This window comes from Colobus angolensis, unplaced genomic scaffold (genome assembly GCF_000951035.1).
Source record: "Colobus angolensis palliatus isolate OR3802 unplaced genomic scaffold, Cang.pa_1.0 Scaffold596, whole genome shotgun sequence".
Lineage (NCBI taxonomy): Eukaryota > Metazoa > Chordata > Mammalia > Primates > Cercopithecidae > Colobus > Colobus angolensis.
The window spans coordinates 83,876-103,046 of NW_012119554.1; the positions used below are offsets into that span (position 1 = coordinate 83,876).

General features: G+C 47.6%; 1 protein-coding gene across 2 annotated transcripts in view; it reads left to right on the forward strand.

Annotated features, from left to right (window-relative positions):
* The window catches only part of TNFRSF8 (tumor necrosis factor receptor superfamily, member 8), an 82,751-nt gene that overhangs the window by 22,278 nt on the left and 41,302 nt on the right, over positions 1 to 19,171 (forward strand). For both annotated transcript variants that reach the window (XM_011962543.1, XM_011962544.1), the window contains one exon: positions 12,719 to 12,835. In XM_011962543.1, coding sequence (XP_011817933.1) covers positions 12,719 to 12,835 — 117 coding nt within the window. The remainder of the gene's footprint in view (positions 1 to 12,718; positions 12,836 to 19,171) is intronic.

A 19,171-nucleotide genomic window follows, 5' to 3' on the forward strand; every position in this document is an offset into this window, starting at 1 on the left:
TTCCTTCCTTCCTTCCTTCCTTTTCCCTTTCTTTCCTTTCTTTCTTTCAGAGTTTTGCTTTTGTTGCCCAGGCTGGAGTGCAACGGCGCAATCTCGGTTCACTGCAACCTCCGCCTCCCAGGTTCAAGCGATTCTCCTGACTCAGGCTCCCAAGTAGCTGGGATTACAGGCGTGCACCACCACACCTGGCTAATTTTGTATTTTTAATAGAGACAGAGTTTCACCATATTGGCCAGGCTGGTCTCAAACTCCTGACCTCAGGTGATCCACTCGCCTCAGCCTCCCAAAGTGTTGGGATTACAGGCGTGAGCCACTGCGCCGGGCCTAATTTTTTTTTTTATATTAATTTAAAATAAAGACAAGGTCTCGCTAATTGCACAGGCTGTTCTTGAACTCCTGGGCTCAATCAGTCCTCATGCCTCAGCCTCCCAAAGCGTTGGGATTACAGGCGTGAGACACCGTGCCTGGCCTCTTTGCAGTTCTTGACTGCTCCAGCTCAGAACTCTCATTTATCCCGGGACAACTCGAACAGTAGATTTCTCTGAGACCGGACTCCCAGACTAGAGCTCCCTTTCTGGAATGCTTGGCCACCCCCAGCACCGTGATTGACTTCTAGTCCATTACCAGGAAATGCTTCTGGAGCTGGGCGAGTGTTGTTCTTTTCATTTTGCAGCTAATGCTTAGGCCCGAGGAGATAAGCAGCTGGCATAGGGTCGTGAGGCATTTCTGCCCCTGTGGTTATTATCAAAAGCCCCGAGGCACAACCAGTGGTCTTAGATGGGTGGAGCAGGACATGCCCTCGTGGTCTCTGACCTCCAGGAACAGAGATTGTCACGAGGACATCAGCCTTTAGCTGTGCCAGCAAGGGTGGGAGGGAGTCTGTGTGTGTCTGGTTCATTGTCTTGTTTTGAGGAAAACAGGCCATTGCAAGTGGGCGGGCATCGTCTGGAGGGCTTCCGACGGTGGGGGCGGAGGGGTCCATCCACCCATCACCTAATCCTCCCAGCTGTGCTGTCTGGAGGGTGCTGACAGGCTATGGCAGTCAGGGGTATTCCACTGGAGCTGTGCGGGAACCTGGGTCGGTCAGTTCCTAGACTTGTGGCCTCTTAACTTCCCCATGAGATTCAGATCAGCCTCATGCTCAGGCCACCAAAGGACAGAGGGAAACATTCTTAGAAAGAATTTGATGTTTTTGCATTTGATTTTGATTTGTGTTTTCTTTTTTTCTTTTTTAAATTTTTTCTTTTTTATTTTTTTGAGATGGAGTCTCGCTCTGTCGCCCAGGCTGGAGTGCAGTGGCCGGATCTCAGCTCACTGCAAGCTCTGCCTCCCGGGTTCCCACCATTCTCCCGCCTCAGCCTCCCGAGTAGCTGGGACTACAGGCGCCCGCTACCTCGCCCGGCTAGTTTTTTGTGTGTGTGTGTTTTTTAGTAGAGACGGGGTTTCACCGTGTTAGCCAGGATGGTCTCGATCTCCTGACCTCGTGATCCGCCCGTCTCGGCCTCCCAAAGTGCTGGGATTACAGGCTTGAGCCACCACGCCCGGCTGATTTGTGTTTTCAACAGTGATTCAAAGTAGTCATTGTACGGGCAAGAGCAGTGGGTTGGATGCTATTGGACTTTCTTCCTTTTATTTTTGATTTAGTGTTGATTTGGATGATCTATCAGGTGGGTCCCCTGATTTCTTCAGTGCTTCACTGGTCGGCCATCCACTCACGCATCCAAGTACCTGTCCCCCTCACCCACCCATCCATCCATGTACCTACCCCCCCACCCACCCATCTTTTTAACCACTCACTAACCCACCCGCTTCCATCCCCTTTCCATTTTTCTTCCCATCCAGCCCCTATCCATCCACCCACCTGTATTAGTTTGCTGGGGCTGCCACAACAAAATACTGTAGCCTGGGTGACCTAAACAATAGACATTTATTTCTTACAGTTCTGGAGGCTTGAAGGTCCAAGATCAAGGTTTTTGCAGGGTTTGGTTTCTGTTGAGGGCTGTCTTCTTGGCTTGCAGATGACAGTCTTCTCATGGTGGGAAGATCTCTCTCTCTCTCTCTCTTTCTCTTTCTCGCCCTCTTCATTTAAGGCCACCAATCCCATTGGATTAGGGCCCCATCCTTATGACTTCATTTAACATTATCTCCTAAAAATCCTTTCTCCAAATACAGTCACACTGGGGGTTAGGGTTTCAACACATTTAACATATGAACTTTGTAGGGGACACAGTTCAGTCCATAGCACCATCCCCTTCCCATATCCCTCCAGTTAGCTTCCCATTCACCCCCTCATCCATACACCCCCCTCTCCTGGCTATTTTCTCATCTACTCTTCCATCCATCCATCCATCCATCCATCATCCATCCATCCATCCATCCATCCATCCATCCATCCATCCATCCATCCATCATCCATCCAACAAACATTTATTTCTCTCTCTCTCTCTTTTGAGATAGAGTTCTCTCTGTAGTCCAGGCTGGAGTGCAGTGGTGCAATCTTGGTTCACTGCAACCTCCGCCTCAAGTGATTCTCCTGCCTCAGCCTCTCGAGAAGCTGGGATTACAGACATGTGCCACCATGACTGACTAATTTTATATTTTTAGAAGAGACAGGGTTTCTCTATGTTGTCAGGCTGGTCTCAAACTCCTGATCTCAGGTGATCCACCGGCCTTGGCCTCCCAAAGTGCTGGGATTACAGACTTGAGCCACCACGCCTGGCTTCTCATTCTTATAATGGGGTCATCTTTCACCTTTCCGGCTTCTTCTCCCTTGGCCATTCTACAGGAACTGCTGCGTGTGTTCAAGTCTCTGGGCCTTTTCACTTATTTACATCTTTATTTGAGATAGAATCTCACTCTGTTGCCCAGGCTGGAGTGCAGTGGTGCGATCTCAGCTCACTGGAACCTCTGCCTCCTAGGTTCAAGCAATTCTCTTGCCTCAACCTCCCAAGTAGCTGGGATTACAGGCATGTGCCACCACACCCAGCTAGTTTTTGTATTTTAAGTAGAGATGGGGTTTCACCGTGTTGGCCACACTGGTCTCCAACTCTTGACCTCCAGTGGTCTGCCCGTCTCGGCCTCACAAAGTGCTGGGATTACAGGCATGAGCCACTGTGCCAGGCCTAGTTTCTGGGCCTTTGGACATGCCTGTCCCCATCTGGGATGCCCTCCCCACAGTCCCTACCTGCTGTAATTCTGGAACCCCTTCCTCCATGAGGCCTTCCCTTGCTAGCCTGATGCTTGGTGGTGGTTCCCACTCAGTTCTCCCAGGGCCTGCTTGCTGTGGTTTTTATCCTCTGGAATGGAGTGGCCCGCAGTGCTCTATGACTTTTCATGGGACCTACAGTCCCAGCCACAAGGAGAAAGACACTTCCTTCTCATCCTCTTCTGGCTGCTTTGACCCCAGCCTGACAGGGCCTTGATGGGGAGTGGGTGGAGAGAAAAATGACATCTCAGGTCCCAGGCTTCCTCCACTTAAAAGCTGTGACTTAGGAAGAGGGGGCTCCCTTCTCCCCACTTCCCCTCTCCAAGGCCCAGTGCTGGCTGGGGCTGAGTACTCCACATTGGTGTGGTGGGTGGGGCATTTTACTGGAGTTTTATTGACCTTGTGCTTCCGGGTAGCCAGAGAGGAAAAACGAAAAACCCACAAAAACCCCTTCTTTGATCTCTCGGGGAAATTTTTTGACATTTTGCCCACCCTCTGCAGACAGCACTCAGCTGTGTGGCTGGGTTTGCACGTGGGCGGGTTGGTGGAGGAAGGAAGCTGAGAGACCTTTGAGATTGAAAAGTGGAGGTGTCATCGAATCCATCCTTGCACCCAGGCCTGTGATGCCCTCTCCAGCATTCCTGAGAGCAGGTCCCCAGCCCTTTGCTTACATATTCTTGGTGACAGAGAGCTCATTCACTGACTCATAACAATGACCATGATTCATACTGATGGAGTGCGTTATGTGCTGGCCACTGTGCTGGGCCTTTTACCCACCTTAGTTTCTTCAAACCTGATAAGAAACCCAGAGAGGAAACTTGGACATCGAGGGGTTCAGGGATTTGCCCAAGGTCACATGCGAATCAGTGGCTTAGCCGGGCCGTGAACATGACCACCCAGTGCAGTCTCCTGAGCTCTTCAGCTGTAGTTGGTACTGACCCCCAAGGTCTCGAATTTGGGAGGCAAAAGAGTTTACAAGTGAAGAGCTAATGAGGGGGCTACAAAGCCCTTCCTGTTCTCCATCTTCCTGGACCACTCTCCCTTTGTGTGCAGACTTGCTCCCCACAGGAAGGGGTCTCCCCTGCAGATGTTTGAGGCCTGTCCAGGTTCAGGGGGAGGATGTGAGGCCAGGCCAAGTGTTAGGTAGGGAGCATGGCAGGTATATCCCATCTTGTCCCAGGAGCTGAGGGTTCCTCCAAAGGCTGTGAACAGGAAGGAGGAGGAGGAGGGGGTTTGTGGGTTCCCCCAGCTTCCGCTGCCCTTGGTAAAGCCCAGCTCCGTGCATGGGCACGCCCACTTGGCGTGACAGCTGCTGCCCCTGCCGCCTCCCTCTCCCCTGTCCAGTCCCTCTTCATCTTGGGCTTCAGCGGAGTGTGCTGGGCTCCCCTGTGCCCTCTGACACTGTCCCAGCAGAGACCCCTCACAGCAGCTCTTGGCCCCCCACTGTCCCTGTGTGCTTGACACACTCTGCATTCCTCAGGCTCCACTTAAGTGTAGGCCCTCCCTGACCCCAGCCTGGGCCACAGAGTGAGATTCTATCTCAAAAGGAAAAAAAAAAAGAGAAATAAACATTTGTTGGATGGATGATGGTTGGATGGAGGGATGGCCCCAAGGCAGCTCAAGATCTTGGCTCTGGGCTCTTGGTGCCTCCCATGGTTCCACTTTCCTAACACTCCTTCCATGTATCATGACTTCTCTATCGTCTTCCTGCAGGATCCCCAGCCCTGAGCCCAGGGCTTGGCACATAGTAGATTCTCCATTTTTGAAAGAATAGGTGAATGAATGACTATGGCTGGCTTGCCCTGCATACTCTTCTGTGACAGCCAGCCACTGCCTCACAGGGCCAAGCTTCTATTGTCCCCCTGGCACCTCCCTCTGCTGAAGTCAGGCCAGCCTCTCTCTCCTGCCCACCCCACTCGCAGGTACATCCTAGTCTTGTCTTTATTTAAGCCTGAAAAATCCACCAGGGTTCTTTTGTGTAGGAAGAAGTATGTGGGGGTGGGAAGGAGGAAATGGAAGGCAGTAGAAGGAATTAGGACTGGCCCAATGCAGCAAGCATTTATTGAGCTCTGTTGGACATAGGGTTATTTGGGGGAGAGAAGTACAAGGTCCTGCCTCCTGGGAGCAACCCACTAGTAGAGGAGGTGACATGCTTATAGATATCTGATACTCCAGAGGGTATCTGTGCTAAGATAGTTTCAAAGGAGGAAGAATGGGAACTTACAGTGAGGAAAAGCCCCTAAACCACTGGTCTGCATCCACCCATCTGTCCATCCATTCATCTATCCATCCACCCATCTACCCACTCATCTACTCTTCCCTAACACATCCATCTATCCACCCATCTATCTGCCCATCCACCCTTCCCCATCCATCCATCCACCCATCCTTCTACCCATCCATCCATCCACCCACTCATCCACTCTTCCCTAACCCATCCATCTATCCACCCATCTACCCACTCATCCACCTTTCCCCATCCATCCATCCATCCATCCACCCATCCATCCACCCATCCATCTACCCATCTACCCATCTACTCACTCATCCACTGTTCTTTCACTCATCTGTCCATCCACCCATCTACCCACCCATCCACCCTTCATCCATCCATCCATCCATCCATCCACCTACGCACTCATCCATCTACTCACCACTCATCCATCCATTCACCACTCATCCATCCAGTCACCCACTCATCCATCCACCCACCCACTCATCTATCCACTCACCCACTCATCCATCCACTCACCCACTCATCCATCCACTCCCCACTCATCCAACCACCCACCCACTCATCCACCTACTCATTTATCCATTCACCTACCCACTCATTCATCCATCCATCCACCCACCAACCTACTCATCCACCCATCTACCCATCTTCCCACCCATCCACCCACTCATCTATCCATCCACCCATCCACCCACCCACCCACCCACTCATCCATTTACCCACCTATCCACCCACTCATTCATTCATTGATTCACCCAATATGTTCTGTGTATTTGCATTCTATTAGACCCTAGAGATTCAACCATGGCGGGCAGGGCAGCTATCATCTTGCCCTCATAAACTCAATCTCAGTAAGACAAATATTATACCAGTTTGAGACTTTTCTATCTGCCTGTAAGAAAAGGGGGTACCATAGTTTGAATTCCCCCAGAAGTAGACTGTTATGGGCTGAATTGTGCACCCCCACCACCAATTCCTATGTTGAAGTCTTAACCCCAGAATCTCAGAATGTGACCTTATTTGGAGACAGGGTCCTTAAAAAGGCAATTGAGGCCGGGCGCGGTGGCTCAAGCCTGTAATCCCAGCACTTTGGGAGGCCGAGACGGGCGGATCACGAGGTCAGGAGATCGAGACCATCCTGGTTAACCCGGTGAAACCCCGTCTCTACTAAAAAATACAAAAAACTAGCCGGGCGAGGTGGTGGGCGCCTGTAGTCCCAGCTGCTCGGGAGGCTGAGGCAGGAGAATGGCATAAACCTGGGAGGCGGAGCTTGCAGTGAGCGGAGATCCAGCCACTGCACTTCAGCCTGGGCGACAGAGCAAGACTCCGTCTCAAAAAAAAAAAAAAAAAAAAAGGCAATTGAGTTAAAGTAAGTTCACTAGGATAGGCCCAAATTCAATATGACTGGTGCCTTTATAAGAGGAAATTAGGACACAGATATACACAGAGACAAGACTGTGGGAGGACATGGGGAACACAGTCCATCTATATGTCAAAGAGAAAGAGCTGAGAAGAAACTAGCCCTACACATACCTTGATTTTGGACTTCTGGCCTCAAAAACTGACTATGAATTTCTGTTGTTTAAGTCACCCTGTCTGTGGTAGTTTGTTATGACAGCCTGAGCAGACTGATGCACAGACTTTGAGGCAAAGATCTGAGTACAGTTAGTGATGGCTGGAAACACCAATTTGGAAGTAGGGAAGTGGCCGAGGGAAGGGAAGGCAGCTTATAAAGTTGTGTTAGAAAGATAGTTACTGCTGTGGGCAACTGGGGCTTAATCTCTCTGGGGGCCTCTGGGAGCCAGTGCAGAACAGCTGAGAGCTGAGGGAGCTGGGGTATTTATTTGCCAATGCCCATTAACCATTGTTGGAGCTGCTCCTGGGGTGGTACATCTTGGTAGGTCTGGTCTGCCGCACCCTGGCAGAGCAGGCTGTGGGTGTTCTGAAAGGATGACTTGAAAAGGACCCAGAGAGAGGATCTGGGTGGGGTCAGATGATCAGAAAAGTACCATGAGAAGATGGTATTTCAGCCTGATCTGGCTGGGTGTGAAGGGTTCCCAGTGGGTGGACGTGGAGATGGAGAAGCCACTTAGCCTGCAGGAAGAACATTTGTGTTAGTTTGCTGGGGCTGCCGTAACAAAGTACCACAGGCTGAGTGGCTTAAACCAGTGGTCCCCAACCTTTTTGGCACCAGGGACTGGTTTCGTGGAAGACGATTTTTCCACGAAGTGGGGTCAGGGATGGTTTTGAGATGAAACTGTTCCATCTGAGATCATCAGGCATTAGAATCTCATGAGGAGCGCACAACCTAGATCCTCTGCGTGTGCGGTTCACGATAGGGTTTGCGCTCCTATGAGAAGCTAATGCTGCCACTGATCTGTTAGGAGGTGGAGCTCAGGAGCTAATGCTCGCTCACTGTCACTCACCTCCTGCTGTGTGGCCCCGTTCCTAACAGGCCATGGACTGGTACTGGTCCCCAGCTGGGGAGTGGGGACCCCTGGCTTAAACAACAGAGATGTATTGTCTCATACTTCTGGAGGCCAGAAGTTCTAGATCAGGATGTTGGCAAGGCCATTCTCCCTCTCAAGGCTCTAGGGAAAGACTTGGCTTCTCTCTCAACTTCCAGTAGTTTCTTAGTTTGTGGCAGCATCACTCCAGTCTTCACATGGCGTTCTCCCTGTGTGCATGTCTGTCTGTGTGTCCAAATTTCCCCTTTTCTTATGTATTTTATTTCATCTGTACTGTATTGTATAGTTTTAGAGACAGGGTTTTGCTCTGTCACCCAGGCTGGAGTGCAATGGCACGATCATAGCCCACTGCAACCTCTAACTCCTGGGCTCAAGTGATCTTCCCACCTCAGCCTTTCTGAGTAGCTAGGAGTACAAGTGTGCACATCACACCTAGCTGATTTTCTATTGTTGTAGATGGGGTCTTGCCATGTTGCCCAGACTAGTCTCAAACTCCTGGCCTCAAGTGATCCTCCCACTTCGGCCTCCTAAAGCGTTGGGATTACAGGCACGAGGCACTGTGCCTGGCAATGTCCAAATTTCCCCTTTTCTTTGTCTTTTTTTTTTGAGATGGAGTTTCCCTCTGTTGCCCAGGCTGGAGTGCAGTGGTGTAATCTCAGCTCACTGCAACCTCCACCTCCCAGGTTCAAGTGATTTTCCTGCCCCAGCCTCCCAAGTAGCTGGGATTACAGGGACATGCCACCATGCCCTGCTAATTTTTGTATTTGTAGTAGAGATGGGGTTTCACTACGTTGGCCAGGCTGGTCTTGAACTCCTGACCTCAGGTAATCTGTCCGCCTCAGCCGCCCAAAGTGCTGGGATTACAAGCGTGAGCCACCGCGCTGGCCACATTTCCCCTCTTCATGAGAACACCAGTCAGATTGGATTAGGCCCACCCTAGCGACTTCATTTTAACTGGATTGCCTCTTTAAAGCCCCTATCTCCAAATAGAATCACATTCTGAGGTACTGGGGGTTAGGACTCTAGAATATCTTTTTTGTGGGGAGACACAGTTTAATCCATATCAACATTCAGGATGTCTGAGGGATGTCAGAGAAAAGATCAAGATGCCCAGACTGGCTGCAGTAGAGAGGGTGTGAAGTGAGCAATGTCCTAGAATGCCAGACTGGGAAGGTGGAGGCACCGTGTGAGGCCTGGGAGTGCAGGCTGGGGAACGCCGTATGAATTAGGTTGACAGAACATGTTTTAATGAAATATGTGTGAGGCCCTATGATAGGGGAGGCATCGGTGAGTGGACATGGAAAGACTCATCCTCAAGGAGCTGACTTTTTTTTTCAAGACAGGGTCTTGCTTTGTTGCCCAGGCTGAAGTGCAGTGGTGCAATCTCTGCTCACTGCAACCTCTGCCTCCCGGGTTCAAGTGATTCTCCTGCCTCAGCCTCCCGAGTAGCTGGGATTACAGGTGTGCACCACCACGCCTGGCTAATTTTTGTATTTTCAGTAGAGACGAGGTTTCACCATGTTGGCCAGGCTGGTCTCAAACTCCTGACCTCAAATGATCCGCCTGAGCCAGGTGCAGTGGCTCACACCTGTAATTCCAGCACTGTGGAAGGTCAAGGTGGGCGGATCGTGAGGTCAGGAGATGGAGACCATCTTGGCTAACACGGTGAAACCCCATCTCTACTAAAAATACAATTAACCGGGTGTGGTGGTGATTGCCTGTAATCCCAGCTGAGGCAGGAGAATCTCTTGAACGTGGGAGGCGGAGGTTGCTGTGAGCTGAGATCCTGCCACTGCACTCCAGCCTGGGCAACAGAGCAAGACTCTGTATCAAAAAAAAAATAAATAAATAAAAATAAAATAAAAGATTCGCCCGCCTCAGCCTTCCAAAGTGCTGGGATTACAGGCGTGAGCCACTGCACCTGATGGAGCTGACGTTCTTATGGGGAATGAGACATTGTGAAGACTGAGCTCACAAATAAATGTGTGATTACAACAGTTAGGTGTTGAAGGGCAAGGAAATGAGTCTTTGATTTTACTGGGAATCACAACCAAGGCTCTGAGACAGTGATGCTTTGATTATGATGTGAAGGCTGAGTGGGAGTTACTAGGGGAGAGGAGTATTCCTGGCAGAGGACCAGCTTGTGCAAAGGCCCTGGGGTGGCAGAAGGGAGCATGGCCCCTTTAAGGAACAGGGGATGCCAGTGTGGCTAGAGATGAATGGACAAGGGGGACATAGGTGAGCCGAACCTCACTGGCCATGGTAAGGACCCATCCTGGGAGCCATGAGAAGCCTTTGAAAGTTTTCAGCAAGGAGTGATGGGGTCATATTTACCTCTTGGAAAGACTACTGGGGAACTACTGAAGTGTCTGAGTTAGACAGCGACAGCCATGAAGCTAGTTTTTTTTTTTTTTTTGAGACGGAGTCACACTGTATCGCCCAGGCTGGAGTGCAGTGACATGATCTCGGCTCACTGCAACCTCTGCCTCCCAGTTTCAAGCAATTCTCCTGCCTCAGCCTCCTGAGTAACTGGGATTACAAGCATGTACCACCACGCCCGGCTAATTTTTAGTAGATACAGGGTTTCGCCATGTTGGCCAGGCTGGTCTTGAACTTATGACCTCAAATGATCCACGCACCTCGGCCTCCCAAAGTGCTGGATTACAGGTTTGACCTACCGCGCCCCGTCTGAAGCTAGTATTTTTGAGAGGTTCTTGTGTGTTGTTCTAGGGCAGAGGTGCTTAGCCTGGGGTCCATGGACTCTCAAAGGTAGATTTCACGGTGATCATGAACCTGAATGGATTCAATTATTTTAATTAGCTTCTAGCTAAAATTACCTTATGAATTCCTCCCATTATGAATTAAGGCAACAATGCATAGTGGTAATTGGAGTACACAGCTTTGTCATCAGCGGAAATCATAGGTATTCTCATATTATATTACAGTGGCTGCAGATGTTGTGAAATGTTGTTTGGACTCATCACTGCTTTGAAACTATGGAGTTATTTTATCCTATTATTTAATGAGTTGACAAAGAATCACGTTACTGTGTCTTTTTTTTTTTTTTTTTGAGATGGAGTTTCGCTCCTGTTGCCCAGGCTGGAGTGCAATGGCGCGATCTCGGCTCATTGCAACTTCCGCCTCCCAGGTTCAAGTGATTCTCCTGCCTCAGCCTCCCAAGTAGCTGAGATTACAGGTGCCTGCCACGACACTCGGCTAATTTTGGTATTTTTAGTGGAGACGGTGTTTCACCACTTTGGTCAGGCTGGTCTTGAATTCCTGACCTCATGTGATCCACCCGCCTCGACCTCCCAAAGTGCTGGGGTTACAGGCGTGAGCCACCGTGCCCGGCCTGTTACTATATCTTATGTTATTTTGTTTAATGCTTTGATAACCATATTCTAATATAGTTGGATTCCTCTGTATTCCTACATATTCTATTTATGAATTCATGATTCTGTGCAGTGTCTACAGGCTTCCTTAGAATGATTAGGGGCACAAGAAATATTGGGAACCCCCTGGTCTAGATTATTTTCATTGTAACTGGCAAAAGGGCTCAAATAAGACAGAAGATAAATAATTGGCTCCATAACAGAGAAGTCCATGAACCCCCTACATTCAGATGTTTGAATTATGTCCTCAGGAGCCCATTTCTCTCCAACTCTGGCTTCTGCTGGCTTCTGAGTCACCTCCTTCTTTGGCAAGTCCTGCCCACACCATGCCCACGCTTAGGTAGTGATGACCTGGGCAGCTCTGGGCTTACCCGGCCCTTTCAGCCAGGAATCCAGTAGATACTGGATTCTTATCCAGCTTATTGGCTGGCATGCCTGGGTCATGTGCCCACACTAAACCAATCACAGTGGAGAGGAACATGGAGTACTCTGATTGGCCTGCTTGGGTCATGTGTCAATCTTCAGACAAGCTTATTGATGAGAAGAAGTATTCTGATTGGCCTGCTTGGGTCATGTGCTCATCCTGGAAGCAAGGTAGGCAGCGATTGCTGGGTGACTTGTTTATCTCTAAATCACGCTGGATTAGGGTCCTCGTGACAGGGGTGTCCAATCTGTTGGCTTCCCTAGGCCACACTGGAAGAAGTGAATTTAGTCTAACACTAAGGATAGTGTTTTAGCTCATAACTGATGAGCAAAAAAAAAAAAAAAATCTCTCATAAAGTTTTAAGAAAGTTGATGAGTTTGCGTTGGGCCTCATTCAAAACTGTCCTGGGTTGAATGCGGCCCGTCCTGGGTTGGACAAGCTTGGTCTAGACTTTCATGGTCTAAAGTTACGACTCCGCTAATTCCTGCAGTGAGATAAGACCCCTGCAGAGAATGACAACCAGTGCTCATATAGGGCTTGCTGGGCGCCAGGGACTGCTGTAGTACTTTATACATATTTATCTTAGCAGTCCATTCAGTCCTTCCAAGAACACTAGGAGGTAGGTCCTATTACTAACTTAATAGTGCTAAATATATACACTTACTATGTATCCACACACACACACACACACACACACACACAAAATAGTGCTGACAAGATCATTATCATGCAATTGGCAAATGGCAGCCGTAGAATCCCAGGCCCAGCTCTCTATAACTATGTTGCTTTTCCTTGCCTGCTAGGGGCCCTTAGGCTAGAGTTGCCCCTCCTGGGTGTCAGGGCTTCCATCCATAACACAAGAATTGGACTGACACATTTCGCGGGTTGGAGGTGGAGCTGGGAGGGGCTTCAGGGATGAGAGGTGTGGGGCATTGGGCTGTAAGACCTTTGCTAAGTCCGCCTGGCTTGGAGCTTCTCTGTTTCTTTTCCAAGGGCTGTTCCCGACACAGCAGTGCCCACAGAGGCCTGCTGACTGCAGGAAGCAGTGTGAACCTGACTACTACCTGGATGAGGCCGGCCGCTGTACAGCCTGCGTGAGTTGTTCTCGAGGTAAGGGCCCTTGTTCTCTCTCCAGGGCCTCCTTTTAGGGAGCATGAGGGGTCATCAGAGGAGAGGTGAAGAATCTAGAAGGTGGAGAGCATCATGATTTGATGTCTGTTCTCTGAATTGTCCTCCTGGTACCTCAGTTTACCTCTCTGCATTTGTGATTTGATATCAGCCATGACCTTTTGCATCCATACTCTCACAGAGGCTTAACATGTTCCCTGAAGGAGAAGACTCACATTTTTTTGAGTTTAATCCTCACCACAGCCCTAGGGAGGACTTCTTGCTTATCCTTGCTTTACAATGAGGAATTTGAGGATAGTGAGGTTAAGGGCCTTTCCAAAGTTACAGAACCCTGGTAAGTGGCAGAACTGGAGTTTGAGTTGTGGCCTGATACCAAGAGCTGTGTTCTTTTCCTAAGACCACAGGACTTCCAGGGAAACTGTTTCAATATGACCTTTTATTGTTAATTTCTTATTATGGTTAGAGAATGCAGTCTGTGTGCTAGCTAGTGTTTATTTTTGTGTGGATTTTTTTGGGGGGCAGGGTGGAGGAAATTTGTTGAGATCTTTTTGTGGTCTAATAATAAATGATCACATATTTTCAGAGTGTTCAGTGTGTGGGTGTTTTAAAATGTGTATTCTGTTTGTTGCATATAAAGTTCTCTATATATCTATTAAGTTAAGCTGGTTAATTGTTATTTAAATAATATGTACCCGTATTTACTTTTATCACCTTTATTTCTGAGAGAGATGTGTTAAAATCTTATCTCCCAGTATACTTGTTCATCTATTAGATTTTCATTGTGTTCTTTCTATTTTTGCTTCATATATGTCAAAGCTATGCTATTAGGTACATAAATGTTCATGAATATTATGTGTTTTTGGTGGGTTGGGCTTTTTAGCCACATGAATATACCTCTCCATTCCTTGTAATGCCTTTTCCCTTAATTTAACATTTATTTGACAGTAATATTGCTATTCCTTCCTGGAAGAAGTAGCAAAGGTTAAAAAGAAAGAAAAGTAATAATAATACTGACATTTCTTCTTTCTTTACATTAACATTTATCTGATATATCTTTGAATTTCTAAAATTAATGACTGCATTTTATGAAATGAAAATTATAAACATTTATTATTTAAAATCCAAGCAATACAAAGAGTGTAAAGAAGAAAACAAACATTGCCTTCCCCAGCCCTCCATCTATAGACAACTACTATTATCGTTAGATGGTTGACATGCCTCTCTACCTCTCTGTATAAAGATAGGTAGGTTAGTAACCAGACAGGCTGTACACACATACAAAGAAGGAATTTTAAGAGAATGGCAACATCTTATTTATGACATTAAAATGATAATATTTAAGTTTAATCAAAAGTATCAGAAAAAGAAACCGAAGTGAAACAGAAGAATGCCAGACCTCAGTCAGATTAATGTATTTTCAGCAAAAGATATTGCAGTTCCTTTAAAAAAAACCCTCTAAAATTAAGAAAGGAGGTTATGAAAATCAGTAAGTGGTTAATAATCATTTCAGAAACTACTATCTCTTGCGGTAAAGGTACAATCTGCTTATTTCGAGTTTTGGACAGTAGAGAATAGATTGACTCCCTGTAACAAAGAACAGAGTCATTATTTTTCCCCACCTCCTCATCCTCTTCCTGACTTTTATTGCTTACACAATTTTTACTTTGTCGTAATCTATAATGTTTATATTCTCATCTGCAACCATAAGCCCCTTGGCATGTTAGCCTGAAAATTTTTTATTATTCATGACGAGTTTATTTGGCACAGTTTCTCCATTCCTGAGTTTTTCACTTCGATTCATCATTTGAGTGATTGGATTACACTGTCAGGTGGATTTTTCAAGAAGGGCTCGATATTCTCTGAGTTATTTCGTGTTTGAGGATGCTTGTCTGTTGCCTATCTTTTTGTTCTCTTTTTTTCCCTTTTGAGACAGAGTCTGACTCTGTCACCCAGGCTGGAGCGCAGTGGTGCGATCTCGGCTCACTACAACCTCCACCTCCTGGGTTCAAGCGATTCTCCTGCCTCAGCCTCCTGAGTAGCTGAGATTACAGGGATGTGCCACCACGTCCGGCTAATTTTTGTATTTTTAGTAGAGATGGGGTTTCATCATGTTGCCCGGGCTGGTCTCAAACTCCTGACCTCAAGTGATCCACCCGCCTCAGCCTTCCAAAATGTTGGGATTACAGGTGTGAGCCACGGCGCCCGGCCCAATTTCTTTCTTTACATTTTAAGACAGGGTCTCACTTTGTTGTCCAGGCTGGCCTTAAACTCCAGGGCTCGAGTGTTCCTCCTGCCTCGGCCTCCCGAGTAGCTGGGGCTGCAGGTGCATACCGCTGCACCCAACTTACAATTTTTGTGTGTGTCTCTGAGGATGTAAATTATAGTCATGTATTGCTTAATGACAGGAATACATTCTGACAAATGTGTCATTAGGCAATTCTGTCATTATGCAAACATCCTAGAGTAGCGTACTTACACACACCTACCTGATGTAGCCTACTGCACACCTAGGCTCTATGGCAGATCCTTTTGCTCCTAAGCTACAAATCTGCACAGCACACGACTGTCCTGAATACTGTAGGCAACTGTGACACAATGGTAAGTATCTGTGTAACTAAACATATCTAAACATAGAAAAGGTGCAGTAAAAATACGATATAGGCCGGGCGCAGTGGCTCACACCTGTAATCCCAGCACTTTGGGAGGCTGAGGCGGGTGGATCACCTGAGGTCAGGAGTTTGAGACCAGCCTGGCCAACATGGCAGAACCCCATCTCTACTACAAATACAAAAATTAGCCAGGTGTGGTGGTACGTGCCTGTAATCCCAGCTACTCGGGAGGCTGAAGCAGGAGAATCGCTTGAACCTGGGAGGCAGAGGTTGGAGTGCATCGAGATTGTACCACTGCACTCCAGCCTGGGTGACAGAGCGAGGCACCATCTTAAAAAAAAAAAAGGCATGAAATATAAAAAATGGCACATTTATACGGGGCACTTACCATGAATGGAACTTGCAGGACACAAAGTTGCTCTGGGTGAGTCAATGAGTAAGTGGTGGGTGAGTGTGAAGGCCTAGGGCATTACTATACACTGCTGTGGACTTTATCAATGCCGTACACTTACGCTACACCACATTTATAAGACATATTTTTCTTTCTTCAATAATATGTTAAACAACTTTTTCACTTTATAAACTTTGGCTCTTTTCTAATAACACTTAGCTTAAAGCGCAAACACATTGTACAGCTGTACAAAAATATTTTCTTTATAGCCTTATTCAATACACTTTTTTATATTTTAAAATTTTATTTTTTTAACATTTTTAAGTTATATGCTGAGACACAAACACTTACATTATCCGAGGCCTACGTGAGTCAGGATCATCGGAATCACTGTCTTCCTCCTCTGAATCTTGTCCCATTGGTAGGGCGCGGTGGCTTACACCTGTAATCCCAGCACTTTGGGAGGCCGAGGTGGGCAGATCACTTGAGGTCAGGAGTTCAAGACCAGCCTGGTCAACATGGTGAAACCCCATTTCTACTAAAAATATAAAAATTAGCTGGGTATGTTGGCATGTGTCTGTAATCCCAACTATTCAGGAGGCTGAGGCAGGAGAATCGCTTGAACCTGGGAGGCGGAGGTTGCAATGAGCCGAGATTGCGCCACTGCACTCCAGCCTGGGTGACAGAACGAGACTCTGTCTCAAAAAAAAAGAAAAGAAAGGAAAAGAAAAAAGGAAATGAATCTTGTCTCATTGGAAGGTCTTCAGGGGCGGTAACATGCATGGAGTGCCATCTCCTGTGGTGACAATGCCTTCTTCTGGAGATCTGCAGGAGGACCTACCTGAGGCTGTATTACAGTTCACTTTTTTTTTTTAAAATAAGTGGGAGTACAAGAATTGGACTGACACATTTTGGGCGTTAGAGGTAGAGCTGGGAGGGGCTTCAGGGATTATCTAAAATAATGATAAGGCCAGGCTTGGTGGCTCATGCCTGCAGTCTCAGCACTTCGGGAGGCCAGGCTAGGAGGATCGCTTGAAGTCAGGAGTTTGAGACTCGCCTGGGCAACACAGTGAGACCCCCATCTGTACAAAAATAAAATAAATTAGCTGGGTGTGGTGGCATGCACCTGTAGTCCCAACTACTCAGGAGGCTGAGGTGGGAGGATTGCTTGAGCCCAGGAGGTTGAGGCTGCAGTGACCTGTGATCATGGCTCTGCACTCCAGCCTGGGCAACACAGCAAGACCCTGTTTCAAAAAAAAAAAAGTGATAAAAAGTATAGTACTATAAGTGCATAAACCAGCAATATAGCTTTTTATTATCATTATCAAGTACTACGTACTATCCATAATTGCATGTGCTATGCAGCACTTTTATACAACTGGCAGCACAGTAGGTTTGTTCACACCAACTTCTCCACAAACACGGGAGTAAAACATGTGCTGCGACCTTGCTGTGGCTATGACATCACTAGGCAATAAGAAATTTTCAGCTCCATTATAATCTCTTTTTTTTTGAGATGGAGTCTCGCTCTGTTGCCCAGGCTACAGTGCAGTGGTGCAATCTCGGCTCACTGCAACCTGGGTTCAGGCGATTCTCCTGTCTCAGCCTCTCAAGTAGCTGGGATTACAGGCATGTACCACCACGCCTGGCTAACTTTTGTATTTTTAGTAGAGGCGGGGTTTCACCATGTTGGCCAGGCTGGTCTTGAACTCCTGACTTCAGGTTATCTGCCCTCCCCAGCCTCCCAAAGTGCTGGGATTACAGGTGTGAGCCATTGTGCCCGGCGTCCATTATGATCTTATGGGACCATCATCATGTACGCCATCCATCGTTGACTGAAGTGTTGCTCTGCCGTGTGTGAATATATCATTTCTAATGTTTTGTTCTGTTTTCCCTCTTTTCTGCCTCCTTGAGTGTTAGTTCTCTTTGCATTCAGAGCTCCTCTTCCTTGGTGCTGGTTTTCCTCTGATGTTTGGTGACTTCTAGTTCTGTGCACATCATATCTCATGATGCGGGCGGTCTGCAAATGGAGCCTCTGACACCCACCTCCGAGGGCCGTAGGGCTCGGGTGGGGCTGCAGTAGTCTCTTTTCAGGGAGACGCGTGGCCTCTGCTGTGTGGCATGAGTCGATGAGGAGCTACCCAGAGCCTTTCCCTCTTCTTCAGCGAGTCCCTCTTGGCTGTATTCTGGGCTGTGGTCTCCTTTGCTCTGATCTGTGTCCTCTGCCTTCCATATTTCGGGGAGTTGTCTTCATTTCTGATCTGCCAAAGTTGCCCCTTCTTGGTCTCCAGGCCTGTTACACATTAATTATTAGTTTTACTAGTGCTATTTTGTTGTTGTTGTTTTTTGTTTGTTTGTTTTTGTCTTTTTTTTTGAGACGGAGTCTCGCTCTTTCACCCAGGCTGGAGTGAAGCGGGGCAATCTCAACTCACTGCAACCTCCACCTCCTGGGTTCAAGTCATTCTCCTGTCTCAGCCTCCCGAGTAGCTGGGATAACAGGTGCCCGCCACCACACCTGGCTAATTTTTGTATTTTCAGTAGAGACAGGGGTTCACTATGTTGGCCGGGCTGGTCTCAAACTCCTGACCTCAGGTGATCTGCCCACCTCCCAAAGTGCTGGGATTACAAGTGTGAGCCACCACTCCCGGCCAAGCTGTACTTTTTATGTCTGTTAACCAACCTGTGATTTCCTGCTTTTTCTGCCTGCACTTGTTATTATCTGTCTTTTTGATTCTAGTCATTGTAGTGGGTATGAAGTGGTATCTCACTGTGATTTTGACTTGCATTTCCCTAAAGGCTAACAGTTGTACATTTTTCATGTGTTTATTGGCCAGCTATGTATCTTCTTTAGAGAAATGTCTATTCCAATCCTTTGTCCTTTAAAAAAAATTAATAAACTATTTCTGGCTGGGCGCAGTGGCTCATGCCTGTAATCCCAGCACTTTGAGAGGCTGAGGCAGGTAGATCACCTGAGGTCAGGAGTTTGAAACCATCCTGGCCAATGTGGTGGAAACCCTGTCTCTACTAAAAATGCCAAAAAATTAGCTGGGCATGGTGGTACGCCCCTGTAATCCCAGCCCAGGAGGTTTAGGCAGGAGAATTGCTTGAACCCGGGAGGTGGAGGCTGCAGTGAGCTAAGATAGCACCACTGTGCTCCAGCCTGGGTGACAGAGTGAGACTCTGTCTTAAAAAAAAAAAAAAAAAAAAATTAATAAATGATTTCTTGGAGCAATTTTAGATTTACAAGAAAATTGAACAGAAAATACAGAGTTCCCATATACCTTCTATCCCCTTCCCAGTCTCCCACAGTTTCCCCTA